The sequence below is a fragment of the Ovis canadensis genome, chromosome 1 (assembly GCF_042477335.2).
Source record: "Ovis canadensis isolate MfBH-ARS-UI-01 breed Bighorn chromosome 1, ARS-UI_OviCan_v2, whole genome shotgun sequence".
Taxonomy (NCBI): Eukaryota; Metazoa; Chordata; class Mammalia; order Artiodactyla; family Bovidae; genus Ovis; species Ovis canadensis.
In genome coordinates this window covers 266,984,043-267,004,232 of record NC_091245.1, presented here as the reverse complement: position 1 = coordinate 267,004,232, position 20,190 = coordinate 266,984,043, and the positions used below count along the sequence as shown (strand labels likewise).

The 20,190-nt window shown below is 50.5% G+C and overlaps 1 protein-coding gene across 1 annotated transcript; it reads left to right on the top strand.

Moving 5' to 3' along the window:
• The first annotated feature begins 11,865 nt into the window (after positions 1-11,865).
• LOC138436300 (cystatin-B) lies at positions 11,866-15,625 on the top strand. The gene is made up of 3 exons (XM_069581943.1): positions 11,866-12,318; positions 14,739-14,840; positions 15,288-15,625. Exons 1-3 carry the CDS (start codon positions 12,100-12,102, stop codon positions 15,414-15,416), a joined length of 450 nt encoding a protein of 149 aa, XP_069438044.1. The 5' UTR covers positions 11,866-12,099; the 3' UTR covers positions 15,417-15,625.
• The last annotated feature ends 4,565 nt before the right edge of the window (positions 15,626-20,190 follow it).

Sequence of the window (20,190 nt, the reverse complement as noted above, 5' to 3'; positions counted from 1 at the left end):
ATAAATATTTCCATCTCTGTGGGCCCAAACAACTGCTCCTTTGGTGCATAAAGCAGCTACAGTCAACATGTAAATGAATGGATGAGACTCTAATAAAAATTTATTTACAAAAGCAAGTGATGGGCCAGGATTAGGCCCAGTGATTATAGTTTGCCAGCACATGGTGGAGAAGAATGCCTCCACTTTTAGGAAATAACGGTGATGTGTTCGGTGAGAGTTAAATGTCGTGATGTCAATAAATGGATAAATGATGACATGCATGGAGTACACAAGCAAATATGGCAAAATGTTAACAAGGATTGACTCCAGGGCAGGAATACAAGCGTTCATTGCCCTATTCATGCAACTTTTTCTGTTTGAAAAAGCTATTTAAGTTTTTCACCAGCAGTGGCACTGTTGAGCAGGACAAGATCCCTGCCTCACCAGCCAGGACTCAGCAGAGATGCCAGGCAGTAAAGTAACAAATCCTTGCACGCCAGAGAGGACAGTGCTCTGGGAAAAGCCAAAGCAGGAAAAGGGACAACAAACCCCAAAGGAAAGGGCAATTTTAATAGACATTCAGTGAACTTCCAACAAAGAATCTCACCAAAATAATATAATGAAAGGGAGCAACATATTCTTTAAAAATATTGGGTTGGCCAAAGAGTTCACTTGGGTTTTCCCCTAAGATGTTATGGAAAAAGCGAAATGAACTTTTTGTACAACTCAACATACTTGACAGTGTATACAGCTATTAGATGCTGATGGCCAATGAAGGTTTCTTGCATATTCAATGGAACTAAAAAATACATGTCTTTGCTCAGACGAAATAAAATTTATATTTTAAGGCAGGATGAGAAAATGAAGCATAAAATTCTGTCCATTCAGGCCTCCTTCTACCTTTGATGGCCAAGTGCAAAATCCAAATTATACATTAACCAGACCTCCTCAAAGGTGGGAATGCCTGTTCAACCATAAAGATCATTTTTGTTTTGTGTTGTGTTTTCTGACGCTGGCAATGTGACTTCTTAGAAGACAGCATTCTTTCCCGACTTCGTAGGGGGTCATGGTGACTGGACTATGTATCCTTGGCTAGCTGTATCTAAAATGCCAGTGTGTCATTTTGATGGGTGGTTCTTTGTCTTGAAAACGTCTATGACCATGCCTTTGGCTTCTAACAGCCGGAAGAGTCTTCAGAATTTTCTGTAAGACTTTTTCCTGGCTTATAGTCCTCAGTTTGGCTCAAATAAAGTTCTCTTTTTTCTTCTTGTCAGCTGAATTTTCCTCGACAATTCTACCTGCCAAATTATCCTTCTTTAGGAGACTTTCCAAAATCTGCTGTGCATCGCAGGCAAGAACCACCCATGGATATTAATCAGTGGCAAAAGGGTGATGACACACATGATATTCTTACAGCCTCAAAGGACTTATTGGTTAATGGGAAAATTAGTGACGTTACAGCGGAGAAACCCCGAAGACACGCCTTCACTCAAGATGGAGATCTGCGTCGCCAGCGAGACGTATGGACGTCACATGCCCTCGAAGTGACGCACTGAAAGAACAGCAGCACTTTGGTGGTGTCCCTGCCCCAAACACACAGCCTCCACCTCATCAGGAGAAACATCAGACGAGCCCAAACTAGGACCATTCCTCAACACAGGCAATCCACCCTCTTTATGTGTGTCAAGGGGGGTATAAAGGGCGAGGGGCCGGGAACCTGTCCCGGGTTGATGTCTGCTCAGAGGACTTGACCAGGAAGGGCCAGGTGGAAGGAACGTGGGCCAGGAGGACTCTAGTGGGAGTGCAGTGAGATGGGCCTGGATTCTGGACACAGGCTCCTCCCAGGGCATCTCAAGGCTCACTTCCTGCTTTGGTAACTACTATGTTTAGGCTTGTGTGAGAGTTTAAGGATGTCCCTGTTGGCTCAGATGGTAAAGAATCTGCCTGCAATACAGGTTTGATCCTTGGGGCAAATCCCCTGGTGAAGGGAATGGCAACCCATTCCAGTATTCTTGCCTGGAGGATTCCATGGACAGAGGAGCCTGCTGGGCTATAGTCCATGGGGTCGCAAAGAGTCTGATGTGGCTGAGCAGCCAACACTTCAAGAGTTTAACATTTAGGGAAACTGGATGAAGAATTCACAAAAACCCTGTAGTATTTTTGCAGCCTAAAATTATTTCAATATAAAAAGTTAAAAAAAATTAAAGTTTAAAAAGAAAGAAAGGCAAGGGACTTCCCTGGTGGTCCAGGGGAAGACTCCTCACCCCCAGTGCAGGGGGCCCACGTTTGATTCCTGGTCAGGGAACTAGATCCCACGTGCTGCACTGAAGATCGAAGAGCCTGCATGCCACAACCAAGACACGGGGCAGCCAAACAGAGAAATGAAAAGGAATATTTAAAAATTAGAAAAGCAAGAACAGAAAATCTGAGAAGACTTGGGGAAATGAGGTATTTTCCCATTTCTACAAGCATTATACACTCCCACCCCATCCTACCCCAAGGGCAGGGTTTTTCTCTGTCCTGCTTGTCTGTACCCAGGACGGTGCCTACGAGGTGACAGTGTGCAGAACAGATGTGAATAGCTCACTAGGTACAAATTAACAACAGAAGTGTGCTCATGTATTCGACAAATAACAAAACCCAGCATCTCTCATCTCCTGCAGCATCGTGGGGAGCCACTTCCCATTCTGAGGTTGCCCTGCTTGTGTTCGTTTTCTGGGACATGGAAAAAACCCGTTTGTAGATCTTGTGTGTCTTCCTACGTCATAGTCTTTCAACTCCAGACCAGCTTGGTGCAGACCGGAAGGGTGTGTGTGACACCTCTGAAGCACAATTTCATATCTGTGCTAGGAAGCGTGTGTTGAACCAGGGAGGGACTCCGTTCCCTGGAGAGGCTATAACAAAGTGGCAAAAACGGAGTGGCTTAGAACAATAGAAATGTATCATCTCCCAGCTCTGGAGGCCAGAAGCCTGAGATCAAAATGTCCGCAGGGCCACGCTTCCTCCGAAGGCCCCAGCGGAGGGTCCTCCCTGCGTCTTCCTGACGTGGGGGCCCCTGGTGCTCTTGGAGTGTGGCCGAGTCACCCCAGGCTCTGCCTCCATGCTCACACGGCCCCCTCCCCTGTGGCTCTGTCCCCACGCGCCGTGCTTCTTTCTGTCTCTCTGCATCCTCTCATTTTTTTATAAGGACACCAGCCACTGGATTTGGGGCCCACCCTCAGCCACTATTAACCTCACCTTACCTCATTACATCTTCGAAGAGCTCATTTCCAAATTAAGGTTCCATTCTAAGGTTCTGGGTAGATGTGACTCTGAGGGGACACTATTGAACGCATTGCAGAAGGGGCAAAGAAGACAAAATAACCGACAGTCACTGCCAGCTAACGAGTGCCTGCCATGTGCGAGGACTTACTCATAAAGCATATAAAGCCTCTGTAAACTTTGAAAGAATCCTGTGAGGAAGGGATGGGTCTTGCACTTTTAAAATAAATATTCATTGACTTATTTGGCTGCACTGACTGTTCATTGTGGTATGCAGGGTCTTCAGCTGTGGCATCTGAATCCAGGCCCCCTGCACTGGGAGGGCAGTCTTAGCCATGGGACTGCCAGAGAAGTCCTGACTTTTGCACTTTAGTAGGTGAGCAAAGGGGCTTACAGGGGATGCTCTTGCCCAGAGTCAGTAAAAGACAGGTGAAGGTAACACCCAGGCCAGCTCGCGTGCCCACCACAGCTGTGGGTGCCCCACGTGGGGGCCAGGACCGCTTCACAGGTGGCAGGTGGTGTGTGTGCCCAGTTAGCAGCATGGGCCTGAGCACAGGGGCTGTGCCCAGTGTGGCTCAGGTGCTGCCTTCCTGAGATCCCTGGTACTCTCAGAACAAGGGCCTGAAAACTCATTTTGCACGTGCATTAGACAGCCCGGCAGATATGGCTGTGGTCATGGCCCCGCCCTTCCTCCTCCTAGACTCCCCACCCCATCCCCCTGCCCCCTGCTGCTCCAGGACTCACACCCACTCACTCCATACAGGCTGCTTCTCCCCCCATATTCATCCCTCCGTTGTTATTATAGAAGATTAAGGAAATAGAAAAAGTTAGGGGAGGGAACCAACCATGGTCTCATGCGTGGGTGCTAAGTCGCTTCAGTCGGGTCCAACTCTTTGTGACCCCATGGACTGTATAGCCTGCCTGGCTCTTCTGTCCTTGGGGTTTTCCAAGCAAGGATACTAGAGTGGGTTGCCCTGCTCTCCTCCAGGGGATCTTTCCAGCCAAGGGATCAAACCCATGTCTCTTATGTCTCCTGCATTGGAGATGGCAGGTTTGTTACCATTAGTACCATCTGAGAAGCCCGTGGCCTCCTGATCTAAAGGGAAAACTTCTGACAGATCTGTTCTCTATTTTCTGTGCATAGGATTTTTATTAATTATATGTCAATTAAATAGAATCTATCAATTGTATTAACCACATTATATTGACTGTTTTGAAACTGCTTCTCAATAACACATCTAGCATTTTCCTATGATGTCATTTACTCCTCAAGAATGAACACTATTCCAAAAGAAAACTCCTTTTTCTAAAAACAAAGAGTCCTGGGACTTCCCTGGTGGTCCAGTGGCTAAGACTCTGAGCTCCCAATGAAAGAGGGATGGGTTTGATCCCTGGTCAGAAAACTAGATCCCATATGCCATAACTAAGAGTTCACATGCCACATCTAAGACCTGGGATAGCCAAGTAAATAAATAAACATTTAATTTTAAAAAAGAGTCCTTTAAATAAAACTTTGGAAAAACACAGAAATTCACGGAGTGTTGTTAAATACCCATTCCCCACCTCTAGTGATGGCTACTGTTAGCATCGGTGAGTGTCCATCAGTCCCACAGATGCCTGGTTCCCACCAAGCCCCAGGGACGTGGAATCTAAAGGGCTGGGAACTCAGGGTTACAATAAGCACCCAGTGCTGCCAACAGCAGGGCCCTGGAAGACACAGTTCTATAGACACTTTTCCCCAACTAAACAGGGCTTCTGGCTGTGGACAGAGGCTGGGCAGTGAGGGGGCTTCCAAATTCTGGGATGGACATTTTATACTAATAGGTAAATCTTTTGTCCCTCCATTAATTTTCCTTTAAAAAATTCCTAGCATTGCCTGCTTTCATTGTGAAGTTTTATTTTTGATTTACAGAAGTGTGTAACTATAACTGAGCAGGTCCCCATGGGGCCTTCTCAGGACAATATGTATATGTGTGCCCAGTCATGTCTGACTCTTTGTGACCATATGGACTGTAGCCTGCCAGGTTCCTCTGTCCATGGGATTTCCCAGGCAAGAAAACTGGAGTGGGTTGCCATTTCCTCCTTCAAGAGAATCTTCCCAATCCAGGGATCAAACCTGGTCTAGCTTCCCTGGTGGCTCAGAGGTTAAAGCGTCTGCCTCCAATGCGGGAGACCTGGGTTTGATCCCTGGGTTGGGAAGATCCCCTGGAGAAGGAAATGGTAACCCACTCCAGTATTCTTGCCTGGAGGATCCCATGGACGGAGGAGCCTGGTAGTCCACGGGGTCGCAAAGAGTCAGACACGACTGAGCGACTTCACTCACTCACTCACTACATTAGCAGGTGGATTCTTTACCACTGAGCCACCTGGGAAGCCCAGACTGTTCCCTTACCATCCTCTGCCCACTTCTTGTCAGTAGAAAAAACTTTAGCCAAAGAATAAACTTAATTAGAGGAGTGAGAACATGCAGAAGCAAAGGAAAGCAGTTAAACAAGACAAAATAGTAAGTTTAGCCATTAAAGACAAGGATCTTTGGGGAATACCCTGGCAGTCCAAAGATTAGGACTTGGCACTTTCACTGCTGAGAGTCTGGGTTCTATCCCTGGGCAGTGAACTAAGAGCCTGCCAGCCATGTGGTGTGGCCAAAAAACAAAAAAAGACAAGGACCTTTATTTCCTCTTTAAAAATCTGTGATTAACATTCTCAGCCATATCCTTTGAGCTATTTTAGAGATACTGAAACCCCCACCCAGTGGAAGAAGCTAACTTCATGATGACCAGGCTATAGCCATGATGTGAGCTGCTCCGTCTTGCACAATTCTGAGAACTGGCCTCAAGGAAATGGGAACAAACCAACTCTGGAACTGAAGATTAACTGTACACAAAACGATCACAAGGATGCTGATCACACTAGCACATGACCGACTTCAAGATGACTGTCAAAGGGAGCACATCTGACTCCAAGAACCTGTCGGCGCTGACTGCAGCTCCCACACACGGCTCCCCCTCCGCCCCAGCCTTGCACCCCTGGAACTGCCCTTTGAAAGCTCTTGCCCCCTGATCAGCAAGGGGGAGTTGATTCTTTGGGACAAAGGCCTACCTTCTCCCCCAGATTGCCAGCTTCCTCATGACAGCCATCTTTCCTTTTACCCAACACTTGACTCCTAGCATTGGATTCCTGAGTGACAAGCAGCTGAACATGAGTTCCGTAACATAAAGAGTCAAATGTTTATTCAATGCCTCCTTTGTGACAGGTATGGAGGTAGGAACAGTCCCAGTGCTGCCTGTCTGCTGGGGACCTGGACAAGCATCCGTATGTCATTAAGAGACACACACAAAACAGCTGGGTTGGCCCAGGACAGGTCAACAGGTGTACCCAGGGTGTCACCTGCCCCATGTGGGTCCCAGTCTTTCCCTTCTGATTCTTCTTAGAAAAGCTTTTGCCTACATTAGTTTATAGCAACAGCCCTTCACCATGTACATCTGCTTCCTCCCCAATTTCTGCACCTCCCTCCACCTTTCAGAGGGGACTCAGGGCTGCCTCTGCTCGAGCTGGCTGCTTCAAGGGGCCTGGCTCAGAGGTACAGCTTCTCTCTGCTTTGCCTCCAGCTCACCTAGGCTGCCAGGCCTGTGATGGGTCCTGATGCAGGAGGCGGAGCAGAGATGTGTCCACGTGGGGTACCAATTTTCAAGTTTATATCTGCTGATACTCCCCTTGCTGCTGAAGATAAACAGGGAAATTTAATAAATGCTTAGTTGTTTTGACGTGTCATCTTTTTTTTTTTTTCCTGCATCCTCCTCCTCCCCACTCCTGCCCTGTCAGAGGATTTCTGGGGCTAGAATTTTATTAGCAACAGACTCTGGGGCTGGAGTTTTTGCCTGATGGGACAGAAGCAGCTGAACAGGACGGGGCACGGGTGAGTGAGCTGCCCTCCTCAGCATGTCGACAGGGATGCACATAAGCTGGGTGAGAGGGGAGCAGAAGACGCCCTTTGGGACTATTTTGCTGCTGCTGCTGCTGCTGCTGCTGCTGCTGCTAAGTCGCTTCAGTTGTGTCCGACCCCATAGACGGCAGCCCACCAGGCTTCCCCATCCCTGGGCTATTTTGACCTGAAGGCAATCAGGACCCAGTGGATCCAGAAAACATTATTACCTCTTCCTTAACTTTCCTGGTGACTCAAATGGTAAAGAATCTGCCTGCAATGCAGGAAACCTGGGTTTGACCCCTGGGTCGGGAAGATCCCCTGGCGAAGCTACCAATATTCTTGCCTGGAGACTTCTATAGACAGAGAAGCCTGGCGGGCTACAGTCCATGGGGTTTAAAAGAGCTGGACGTGACTAAAGTGACTTAACAACGTAACAACCAGAAGACGAGCTATTATTAGAGATAACTTTTTTATCTGACTTACCTGCACAGCAAGGCAAGCACTGACCACCAACCTCGCTCTCTATATCTCCCTGTGAAGAGCCCTCCTCCCTCGGGGAGCCCCAGGCCCCCAACCTATTCCTCAGCTCACGGTGTCATAGAAGCCTCAATGGCCAGACTCATCACCCTTGGTCTCAGATCTCTGGGGCTCGTGTATGTCAGAAATTAAATTTATATCTCTCCTGTTAATGTCTGGTATCAATTTAATTATCAGTCCAGCCAAAGAATCCAGCAGGGAGGAAAGGACAATGTCTGCAGCTCTACAACTGTCTTGCTGCAGAAGAAGGGGCCATGAGACACTGAGGAAAAAGCCACCACGGCTTCTACTGACTCTTGGAAACTCAGAGATCACAAGGGAAACTTCAAAGTTGCTTGAATTTAAAACAATTTTTTGGCTTCACTGCACAGCAGGCACATGGAATCGTAGGTCCCCAACCAGAGCCTGAACCCATGCCCTGTGCAGTGGAAGCATGAAGTCTTAACCACTGGACTTCCTAGGAAGTCCCCTAAAATTTTGATCCTTCTGAAAACAGATTTCAAGCTGAAATGAATGGCCCCAGGGATCTACGTGAAGAGAGAGGAAACTTACTCTCTTCCCCGGTCTCCAGTAAGATGAGAAGCTGTGGCCTCAAGGAATGAGAGAAAGACATCAGCATTTTTCAGGGCCTTTGGCAGAAAAAGTAATGCTCATTATGGGACAGTGATAACATTATCCATTCACCCTAGGGCTCAGACACTGACCCAAGCATTTTATGTCCATTAACTCACCTGGTGCTTAAATTGGACACAGAGAGGCCCAGCAGTTACTCCCACGCCACACAGCAGGCACACGGAAGGGCTGGATCGGCATTAAACCATCTGACCTTATAGCCTTCCATGGCAGCTTGAAAACATGTCTGGACCCAAGCCTGCAGCAATAAAGCAACACTGACTCCATAAGCAGCAGGAGAGACTGACTATGCTGTTGTTGCTGTATCGTTGCTCAGTCGTATCCAACTGTGTGTGTGTGTGTGTAATAAAGTTTTATTAAAATATAAAGGAGATAAAGAAAGCTTTTGACATAGGCATCAGAAGGGGGCAAAAAGAGTACCCCCTGCTAGCTTTTAGCTGGATGTTATATAGTCACTAGTAGTCTGTTAATCGTATCCAACTCTTTTATGACCCCATGGACTGTAGCCCACCAGGCTCCTCTGTCCATGGGATTTCCCAGGCAAGAATACTGGAGTGGGTTGCCATTTCCTCCTCCAGGGGATCTTCCTAACCCAAGGATTGAACGCACGTCTCCTGTATTGACAGGTGGATTCTGTACCACCAAGCCACCTGGGAAGCCTAGACACTGACTATACATACAGACAATGGCCAGACCCCGTACATGTAACTAGAGAACTCTAACCCACAAACTCTGCGACAATCACCCAGAAGCCAGACCACAGCCTCTACAGCCACCAGCCAGGAATATCACAACTTAGCCATGACTGCCATCTTCCCTAATTTTTGCTCCTCCCCTTTCTAACCTAGGACAACCAGAGAAGGTCAAGGATGCCCCCAAAATCAATCACACAGGATCCTCAGCTTACAGCAAGCCTGTCCACAGCTTCTCCAGGCCTGGGGCACACCTAAGCTTTCCTCCTTTCTAGTACAAGCTGTGCCCTTCTCTGCCTGCCTGTGAGGCTCTGCCAAAACCCAAGTCAAAGTGGAAGACCCCTGCTATAGCCAACTCTAAAAAACAGCTGTCCACAGGTGTGTTACCCTCCTATTTGTTTTTATTTTAAAAATAAAAAAGTCCATTGCTGCATGGGCTTTCTCTGGTTGCAGCGAGTGGGGGTTACTCTCTCGTGGGCTTCTCACCGTGGTGGCTTCTCTTGTGGCAAAGCATGGGTTGTAGAGAGTGCAGGCTTAGTAGTTGTGGCCTGGCCCACCAGCTTAGTTGCTCCACAGCATGTGGGATCTTCCCGGACCAGGGATTGAACTTGCGTCCCCTGCTTTGGCAGGCAGATTCTTACACTGAACCACCAGGGCAGTGCCCTCCTATCTGTAAAAGGTGAGCACCTGCAGACCAGTCCAGCAGGGAAAGAGGTCACGCACAGGGAGGCATCCCAAGGTGGGCCACTCCCCTCTACAACCCCCACCCCCCAGCTGTAGAATGACAAAAGCCACAGAATGGCTTTCCTTGCCCTTCTTGCTCATTATTTTCTGACGTTTTGTTTTCAACACAGAGTTTTCCATTTTTATGGGGTCGAAACTGTCTCTCATTCATTTATTAAGAATTACGGGAGTCTTGAAATGGAGTCCTGTGACTTCAGAGTCATGCCCAGGTGTCTCTCTTTTCTTGCCTGCTTGTCCTAGCCAGACCTGTTCCATCACATTCTGTCTAATCAATAAAGAGTAGTGAAGGTCAGGGGTCTGGCGCCAGCATCCCAATCAGCATCACTGTTTGTGTGCTGCTCTGAGTCATCCTCCAGGTAAGATAACCTTTTACAGAGTACTGCTGAGACAGCCCAGGAGTCACAGACCACCAAATCAAAGACATCCAGGCCGTAAATGATTGAGACTATAACCCCAGGGTCTTCCCTGGTGGTCCTGAGGCTAAGACTCCACACCCTGCAGAGGGCGTGGGTTCAATTTCTGATGGGGAAATTAAGATCCTAAGTGCCAGGCAATGCAGCAAAAAAAAAAAGTTCCAATTCAAGGATACCACCTGTTTTTATTGGTAGGAGTTCTTTATCAGAGAAGGCAATGGCAACCCTCTCCAGTGTTCTTGCCTGGAGAATCCCAGGGACAGGGGAGTCTGGTGGGCTGCCGTCTATGGGGTCGCACAGAGTCGGACATGACTGAAGCGACTTGGCAGCAGCAGCAGCAGCAGGAGTTCTTTATATATTCTTATCAGATATGTGTAATGAGAATGGTGAATTTATCCCAGTGAATGGTTCAGCTTTTTATTCTCGAAAAACCATCCTTCAGTGAATAGTTATTTCTTTCCATTAAATGCAAATGATCAGTTAAAAAATAAATAAAAACTGCTAACTCAGAGACTTCCCTGGCGGTCCAGTGGCTAAGACTTTGCCTTCCAATGAAAGGCTGCATGTTCAATTCCTGGTTGGGAAACAAAAATCCCACATGCCTTGCAACCTAAAATACAAAACATAAAATAGAAGCGATATTGTAATAAACTCAATAAAGACTTAAAAAAAAAACTGCTCACGCAGACAGAGGAGGGTGGACCTGAGGCTGTCTTCCCCTCCCTTGCTTTGCTGCAGCCCCTGCTGTTAAAGTGCAGCTCTCTGAGCTTGGGCCTTTGCTGGGTGTCAGTTTCTCCTTCCTACCTCCCCAGGGCTCAACGTCACCTGACCTCCCACGCTTCCCTGAATTTACAGACCAGGCTCTGCCCTGGCACGTCCCAGAAAGGCTCCTCTCCCCACACACCTGTTCACCAGCCGCTCCCACTGAGGCTCCACGCTGGGCCCCCAGGAGGCAGGGCTGGCCTGCACCTGCAGAGTCAGCCCCCAGGGATGGCAGAGGCGCAGCGCCCACTGAGGGGCAGCTGGACCTTTCTGATAGGCCAGTCCTCTCCAGACAGCTCCCAGCACAGCCCCACCCTGCTCCAAAAAGACAGGGACCCTTTCTTTCCTGGATATCACATGTACTTTAAATCCTAAACGGAACGGCCAGAACCAAACCCTTTACTAACGCCCTCCCCGTGACCCCCACCCAGGCCTGAGGCCACTGGACTCCTCTGTGCCTCTTCTGTCCGTCCACGTCAGCCCTTCACCCTGTCCTCGGGTCACACGCCCATGGTGTGCACAGCAGACCAGCACAGGTAGGGCGCTGAGCCAGGCCTAGGGATGAGGGGAGCCGGGCAGGGGCTTCTATTCCCCTCGGCCCTGGGCAGCTCTCAGGGCCAGCTCCCCGCTCCTCTGCCAACCCAAACACCACTCATTTCAAGACCCATCACTGTCATTCTGTCATCGCAGACACCGGGTCAAAGTGTGGGCACCTGGAAGCCAACGCAGGAGAGAGGGTCTGGGGGCCCTGAGTGGCCCGGAAGGAGGCAGGCTGGACCACCTGCACCCCGCGTCCTGCCCAGCTCGGGACGCGGAAACCTAGACGAGACCCACAGCTCAGCGCCCACCCCCGCGGCGCGGGGACCGCCCCTCTCCCCAGACCCTGCAGACCGCGCCCCCGCCCACACCCTCTGACTCAGCCGCCGGGAGGACGACACCAAACCCCGGGAGGGGGGACAGCCCTACAGCACACGACCCTTGGTCCCGAGACGGCGCCCATCGGGGGTCCCGGGCTGCGGCCGTGCTCCCGTCCCCCTCAGTCCGCACTGACCGGACGGCCCGCGCTCCATTTCCTTCCGGGACGCCCCGCACCCCATTTCCGGTCCCGGTTCCCCCCCGCCCGCCGCGCGCTGTGGTTTCGCCCGCACGGCACATGACCGCCGCGCCAGGTCCGGGCGCTCGACTCCGCTCGACCACTCCCGCGAGTGTCCGCTGCTCCGCGAGTGTCCGCTGCTCCGGGAGTGTCCGCTGCTCCCGCGTGACCGCCGCCCGGTGTCCACACGCTCCCGCCCCGCCTGCCGCCGAGATGATGTGCGGAGCGCCTTCCGCCACGCAGCCGGCCACGGCCGAGACCCAGGCTATCGCCGACAAGGTTCGGGCTGTGTGGGGCGGATGGGGTACTGGGGGCTGGGGGCGTCCGCAGGCATCCCCGCTGGGACGGAGGCGCTGCGCCCGAGCGCATGCCGCCCTGAGTCGGGCTGGACGCAGGTGGATGCACCTCCCTGCCTGCGAGGTTCTCTGGCGCGGAGGTGTCCACTGGGTTAGGGGGCGCGAGGTGACAGGGAATAGCACTTAAAGAGCAAAGGATACTGCAGGCGGGGTGAGGTCCCCATGCGTGAGTCTGGGGTCCGGGTCCCAGGCGTCCGAGACTCGGGCTGGACTGAGTGTAGCCCTTTTTGTGAGCTTGAAGTGGTCTCCAATAAAAAGTTTAGAAACAGGAAGTAACTGGGTCGAGGATGCAGAGCCCGGTTCAGACCCTGGTCAGCTGTCCAGCCCTGTTTCCAGAAACACTGGAAGATCAGGTTGGGGTGGGATGAGGTGGGCCTGTCCTGCCTGTCATCACAAGTAGGGCCCAGGAGGCTCGAGTTCTGATAAGCAGAGACTGAAGACAAGCTTTTGTCCCTTAACCTTCCTCCCTGGCTGCTGCCTCCTAAACCTCGGCCATGAGCTCAGCCCTGTTCCCTCTCCCGCGGTTGGGACCATCTGACTGCGGTAAAGGAAGGGGCTGAGTCAGTCTCCTGAGACCTGTGAAAAGTAGGCATTTTCTGGGACTCCCAGGAGAGCCAGATAGGAGGAGAGTCCTAGCTTTTCCCCTGTGGCCACTCAGAGCACCAGCCCTCCCGGCCTCTTCCTGGGTCTCCAGGCTGGAGAATCCCTGCTGGTCACCTGAGCTTTGAATGAATGTGAGTCCCCTCGGGAGACGAGAGTTTCTGTCACTATGGCCTGCATTTGGGGTCCGTCCCTTGAGAGTGGACCGTCCTCACTGCCCCTGGGAACAAGGAGGCCGCCCGTGTGCTGGGTGGGCCCTGTGAGGGGCAGGGGCACCATCCGGTGACCTTCTGTACTGAAGCTTTCATGAACACGTGAGGAGAAGTGAGGCCAGAGACAGTGTACCCGCCACATCCAGTCCTACCCTAGGGCCCTCCCTGGCCCTCTGCCCACCTGGTCACTCTGGTCTGGGAACTGACAGCTTCCTAGTGACCCATGGCTTTCTGAGCTTTCCTTGGCTCCAGTCCAGCCCGTCTTTCTCCTGGTCGGAGCTGTGTCGGTGACCTGCCATCCTGCAGGCCTCCACCTCCGCTGCTCTACCACCTCCACCTGGGCTTCTCCCCAGTCCTTGCACAGGGTGGGGTTCTCCTGCCTCCACTCCTGAAACAGGTGATTCAATCCCGGACCCCCAGGAGGGTCTGCGGGTGTCACTCGCCCCTCCCTGGTCAGGTAAACTGTCTGAGGGTCAATTCCCTGCACACCTAGCAGGAACAGGGGCTACACAGGTGAGTGTTCAGTCGAAGGTGGGCACTGGCCCAGGGGGACACACCCAGCTGATCACCTGAGGGCCCTGGCAAACTCAGAGGGAGCAGGCAGCCAGACTCTCACTACCTGACCCTCTCTCTGATCCTTCCCTCCACTTCATTCACAGGGAGCGCCCCTCCCTGAAGGCCTTTGTCAAGTGACTCACTGGCATGTGTGATGGTAATCCCCTCGGCTCTCCAAGCAGCACGCTCCTGGTCTTAACTGAACTCCTCTGACCCCCACAACTGGTCTGAGGATTCCAGCGCAGGCAGCAAGCTCCTGTGGCTGCCAGTGGTCCAGACAGCAGCCTGAGCACTCGGAAACTAGCTTAAGTTTTCAAGTCAAGACAAAACAGCCTGCTCTCCCCTTCCTCCTCAAAAATTCTCACTTCCCCAAAGGCCAAGACCCTGTAAAACACGACTGATCTGAGAGTAAGATTAACATCTGACACCAAAGATCAGAAACAATCTCTGCCCAAAGGCCCGGCAACCTAGAGAGACCATCTAAAGATGCAGCAAAGCATTTTTTTCCTACAAAAGTGCTTTATCTGGTGCATATTGTGCTACAGAAGAAATTGGGATTATGTAAGAGAATTAAGGCACATCAATAAGATGGAAGATTAAATTTAATATTAAATTTTAACATGTTTAAATGTTTTAGCTTTCAAAGAGTAATTAAAAACTATATACTCTTTCAAATGAAGGTTTGAGTGAAAATGGTAATGTACGAACTTATATACACTGTTGTAACCATGAGAATATAAGCTATCTATGTCTGAAAAAGAAAGGGCTAATGATACAGGCAAATGATAGCATTGAAACCTCAGCAAAATTAAGGAACTGTTTTCTGTACTTGAAATCAGGGCAAGCATTTTAATGTCTCCTCAGCTGTGAAGAACAAATGTGCTCTAGAAAGTGTGTAGAATGTGGGCATTAGAGTTCAGCTGTAATATCTAATACAGGTGAGCTCACCTATCTCTCCCTTCTCCCCTTCCCCCAGGTGAAGTCCCAGCTGGAGGAGAAGGAGAACAAGAAGTTCCCAGTGTTCAAGGCACTGGAGTTCAAAAGCCAGTTGGTTGCTGGGAAGAACTATTTCATCAAGGTGGGGTGTCCCCCTCAAAGGAAGGTCGAGTCTGAAGTGGGAGCTCACAGGTGCCCAGGGCAGGAGTGCTCAGCAGGGTCCTGTGGCAGCCCTCAGCTTCAGGGGTTTGGTGGCTGTCTAAAATGAGCGTGCCTGTGCAAGCATGTGTGTGTGCATGTGTATGTGTGCACGTGCGTGCTGCGGCCTCCTTGGAGAAGAGGACCTAGCCTTTTGGGTGACCAAGGGCTCTGCTGAGTGAGTGTGGGTGAGGGGTGCTGGCTGGGCACCGAGGGTATCCCTTGCACTTGAAGGAGGAGGGTGGGAATGTCCTCAGCCCAGTCTCTGGGGACACGAAGGGACACAGCCTCCGGGCATCCAGGGCCCTCCTGCCTGTCCAGCCAAGTCCAGCAGAGCAGGGGGACTTGGGGTCAGAGGCCCCACCTGCCCCTCACTGGACTCTCCTTTCAGGTTCAAGTGGACGAGGATGACTTCATGCACATCCGAGTGTTTGAAAGCCTCCCGCACGAGAACAAGCCTGTGGCCTTGACCAGCTACCAGACCAACAAAGGCAGGCATGACGAGCTGACCTACTTCTAGGCCCGATTTTGCAGAGTCCGTTGCCCATGTGGATCTCTCCTCTGCAGACCTGTCTGGGACCAGACGCGGTGCCCCTTGGGGTGGTGGTGTCTCTGTTCCCTGCTTTCACTGTGCTCATTTTTTCCTCCCAATCCATGATTTTAACTAAATTTCTTTCGAGGGGGGCTTGTGTTATCTTTAAATAAACATGTGCTTCCTGTTTTCACAAATTGTCTCTGTTGGGGTTTTTTTCTTCATCTGAAGCTATACTCACAGTAGAGAAGTGTCAGCAGGTGAGAGGTGTCCTGGGGGGAAGCCCTGCTGGGCCTCCTGCCTCCTGAGCCCCCTTCCCTGAGGGGCTGAGGACGGGAGAGGGTGGCCCAGGTGACAGTGGGCAGGTGGGACACCCAGGGTTCAGGGAACATGTGCTCTAACCACAGCTCCCCCCACCATCATGGTGACTCTGTCGTGTCTCCAGGTCTCAGAACCCCCCACCCCACCCAGTACAGTAAGAGGGGCTGAGAAAATCTGACCCTAGAGCCTTAGTTCTAGATGGACTCAGATACATTCACGCATTTCTGCTGGGGTAGAGATGCACGGGTGTGTGCGGGGAGGCAGTGACCCGCAGGGCCGGCTGAGTGCCATGTCCTGCGAGTCCGGCCCCAACTACCCACTAACCGCCTGGGGTATGCGCTGCGTCTGTCTCAAGCTTTCCTGGTTTCAGCAGGCGGTTACTACCGTTAGTGAAGTCAGTCCAGTGGTATGTTTGCCGTGTGTGTGTGTTCGTGTGCAGTAGAATAGAAAATGCACCCTGTGTTGTAAGACTAAACGCTGGGGACAGTTCTGTGTGGCTCAGGGTCCAGGTAGACAGCCTGTTCCTGAGGGTCAGCGTCTGTCCCCTTCCTGTCTCCACTTTGTCTCTGGGGCAGGTGGTGTTTTATGTCAGGCCTGTCACTGGAGGCTGAGGGGTCCAGGTCATGTGGGCCGAGTGCAGAGCAGGTAAACACTCCTTGGGGAGCAAATAGACCTGTCAGTGCAGGAGGAGACTCTGAGTCAGGAGCTGTGTGTGTCCTGCTCTCTCCTGAGCTCTAGGACAGAAAACTTGCATCTTGGACTCTTGGTGTGGTGAAACAGAAGCCAGTGAGCACATTCACATTGACTTGAAATCAGCTGTATTTCCACCTGGAAACTTCAGGTGAAAGGTGGGCAATAAGGGATGCTACGTAGGTGCCTGGACAGGGCTGACAGCCCACAGCTCATAGCAGGGAGCACGGAGCACAGGGACAGAAGCAGTTCTGATCACCAGGTTCAGACAGAGGGTCCCCCAGCTGTGTGCTGGGGGTGACAAGGTTTTGACACTAGAAGAGGTGGTTGCACACCACTGTGAACACACTAAACACCAGTGACGTGCACACTGTCAAATGGTAAGCTCTTGCTAGTCCACAGGTCAGACCCCACACTTCTACTGCAGAGGCCTTAGGTTTGATCCCTGGTCAGGGAACTAAGTTCCCGCATGTCACACAGGGCTGCCAAAACTAATTTTTTTTAAAAAAAGAGGGAACCTACTTCAAAAAATAAATAGAATGAAAAGAATAAATGAAACAGTAAAGTGTATGTTGTAAGAATTTAACCTCAGTTGAAAATTGACTCAGATGCAGACAGGACACGAGAGGCAGTTTGGGGCAGGGTGGCAGAGGGTTTGGGGGACTTCCGGGGGGGAGCTCTTTCATTGCCCACAGACCGAGTGTCCCCATCAGCTGTGGGCGCTGACCCAGTGGACACCCCTGCTCCCTGGCCTTTGTGGTCATAGACTTGACTCTGGTTTGGGAGGCATTTGCTGAGAGATCTGGAGATACCAAGGCCTAGGAAAGTAGGCCAGGTGAAGACGGGGGATGAAGAGCTGTCTCTATGAGCTGAGGACCCCCACAGGGCAGGGAGAGATGGGAGGGGCTTCCTGCTGAGCCTGGGAGGGAGCGTGGCCTTGCTGGCACCTTGACTTGGGTCTCTGGCCTCCAGAACCAGGAGTAAAGATATTTCTGTTGCCTTACACCCCCAGTGTGTGGGGCTTTGTGCCAGCTGCCCCAGAAGACCTATCAGCAGTGGAGCTGGTGTGCTGGGTGGGTGGCATCTTCCCCTTGCCCGACTCATCCTCTCTCAGCAGCCCTAAGGGGGTTCTTCCTCTTCTGTGGTTTCCTCTCTTAAGTTGATGATTAATCTCTCTATCTAAAACTTTGTTCTTTTGGTGTTCTGCACCTGTTCCTCCTCAGGACAGAGGAGTATCAGAGAAAATGGGAGTCAGGATGGAGCAGAACCTTGGAGCAAACCCCTACACCCACCATCCAAATAGGAAAGCAAGCAGTTAACGATCAGATGGAGTCACAGACTCGGTGCCCGGTTCACATTCCTGAGCTGTATCACAGATGCCATGTTGTTGTTCAGTCGCTCAGTCCTGTCCGACTCTTTGCAACCCTTACCATCTCCTGCCCCTTACCATCTCCTGAAGTTTGCTCAAGTTCATGTCTGTAACATCGGTGATAACCATCCAACCATCTCATCCTCTGATGCCCCCTTCAACTTCTGCCCTCATTCTTTCCCAGCAGCAGAGACTTTTCCAGTGAGTCGGCTGTTTGCAGCATGTGACCAAAGTAGTAGAGCTTCTGTTTCAGCATCAGTCCTTCCAATGAGTATTCAGCGTTGATTTCCCTCAAGATTGCCTGGTTTTGATCTCTTCACTGTCCAAGGGAGTCTTCTACAGCGCCACAGTTTGAAGGCATCAATTCTATGGCTCTCTGCCTTCTTTATGGTCCAGTTCTTAAAACCGTGTGTGATCACTGGGAAGGCCATAACCTTGACTGTATGGACCATTGCTGGCAGAGTAATGTCTCTGCTTTTCAACACACCGTCTAGCTTTGTCATAGCTTTCCTGCCAGGAAGCAATCGTCTTCTGATTCCATGGCTGCCATCACTGTCTACATTTTGGAGCCCAAGAAGAGGAAATATGTCACTACTTCCACCTTTTGACCCTCTAATTTGCCATAAAGTGATGGGGCCAGATGTCATGATCTTAGTTTTTTTAATATTTTGTTTGAAGCTGGCTCTTTCACTCTCCTCCTTAATGCTCATCAAGAGGTTCTTTAGTTCCTCTTTGCTCTCTGCCATTAGAGTAGTAGTATCCACATTTCTGAGGTTGTTGATGTTTCTCCCACCTGTCCTGATTTAGCCTGTAACTCATCCAGCTCAGCATTTCTCAGGATGGGCTCCATCTCTTCTTGATCTCTTCAGTGTGTCTAAGTCTCTACCATTTCTGTCCTTTATAGTGTCCATCTTTGGGCAAAATATTCCCTTGATATTTCCAATTTTCCTGAAGAGATTTCTCATCTTTCCCCTCCTGTTGTTTTGCTCTATTTACATACCCTGCTCATTGAAAAAGACCTTCCTGTCTCTCCCTGCTGTTCTTTAGAGTTCTGCATCTCTCCCTTGATTTTTGCTTCTCTTCTTTCTTCAGCTGTTTATAAAGCCTCTTCAGATCCCCGCTTTGCCTTCTTGCATTTTGTCAGGTGAGTGTAGTCTCCTCGGTTCGCCTCATCTCAACAAAAATTTGAAGTGATAGACATTAAAGCCCTTGGCACGTCACAGCTCTTGGACAGACCGTGTTATAGTTCTTAGACAGATCAGTGTTACAGCTCAGTTTTATTTAGAAAATAGCAGGAAAATTCATCCTCAAGGGGTGAGGGCATGCCGACCCAAAGACGCGAAGAGAAGGAGGAGAGAGAGAGTGCGTGTGTAGGAAAAAGAGAGAGACCTGGCCCTTTGGCTCATCTTTTTATATGTTTGTTCCAGCCTCTTGGGCCTGCCCTGTGTACAATGGGCTAGCCAGGAGCGCTGTTTGTTCTACCTGAGGTCCTCACTCCGGTCCTTGGACCTTCCTTGGACCTTCCTTTGCTCTATTTTTGTGGGCTTTTCCCTTCCTTGTCTTTTAGCCACTGCCATTCTGGATTCCTGTTTCCTATTCTAACTACCTAATATTCCCCCCTCAAGAGATAGGAGGCCCAATTCTCTGGGAATAGGGGCATCGAGGTCTTTCTGGCTACTTCCTGCTGAACTGGGATGGCAAGGGGCATTGGGCCTCCCCCTTTTGCTGGTCTCAAGCCTCAGAGTCCTTATAGCAGTGTCCATCTAAGGGTGAGTGATACTTTCCGTGGTCGGCTGTAGTTTTATATATCTTTGTTGAACTGGTGTAGCTTGTTGACCTGGGCAGAGACAAAACAGGTTGACAATTGATAATCCATGGAACAATCATAAGCAGCATCAATATGGCATAACAAGGGCTAGTAGGGGCATTAGCCAATTCCAAATTCCCTTCACCAGGTAGGCTCAAGTCCATCCTTGTTCAGGGATCAGAAGATCTATCTCCAGTCTCTTTTGGAGTACAGTCCCTACCAAGCTGTGTTGGCTCTTTAGAGCTGTCTTGAGAAATCTTATCTCCAGAAACTAGATTTTGTTTCATTAGAATGATGGTGTTTGTTTCATTAGAATTATTTGTTTGCTTCATTAGATTCATTTGATTCATTGATTCATTTGTTTCATTAGAATTAGGGTGTTTATTAGAATGGCACTCATTTGCAGTCCTGAATAGGCATCTGAGATCTCCAGGGGCTCACAGGTGTATTGAGTGTCCTCTTCTGTTTTCTTCCACGGCTTGACTCATGAGTAGTGAATCCAGGAGTCATGTCCTGGCACCTTGACTGCTGTGGGGGTAGAAAGTATTACAGGGTAGGGGCCCTTCCATGTGGGC

Coding starts and splice junctions, on each gene's coding strand:
- LOC138436300 (XM_069581943.1), top strand. CDS start 12,100: ATGACCGCCGCGCCAGGTCCGGGCGCTCGACTCCGCTCGACCACTCCC. Junction 12,319..14,738: donor CCCAGGCTATCGCCGACAAG/GTTCGGGCTGTG, acceptor CCCTTCCCCCAG/GTGAAGTCCCAGCTGGAGGA. Junction 14,841..15,287: donor GGAAGAACTATTTCATCAAG/GTGGGGTGTCCC, acceptor CTCTCCTTTCAG/GTTCAAGTGGACGAGGATGA.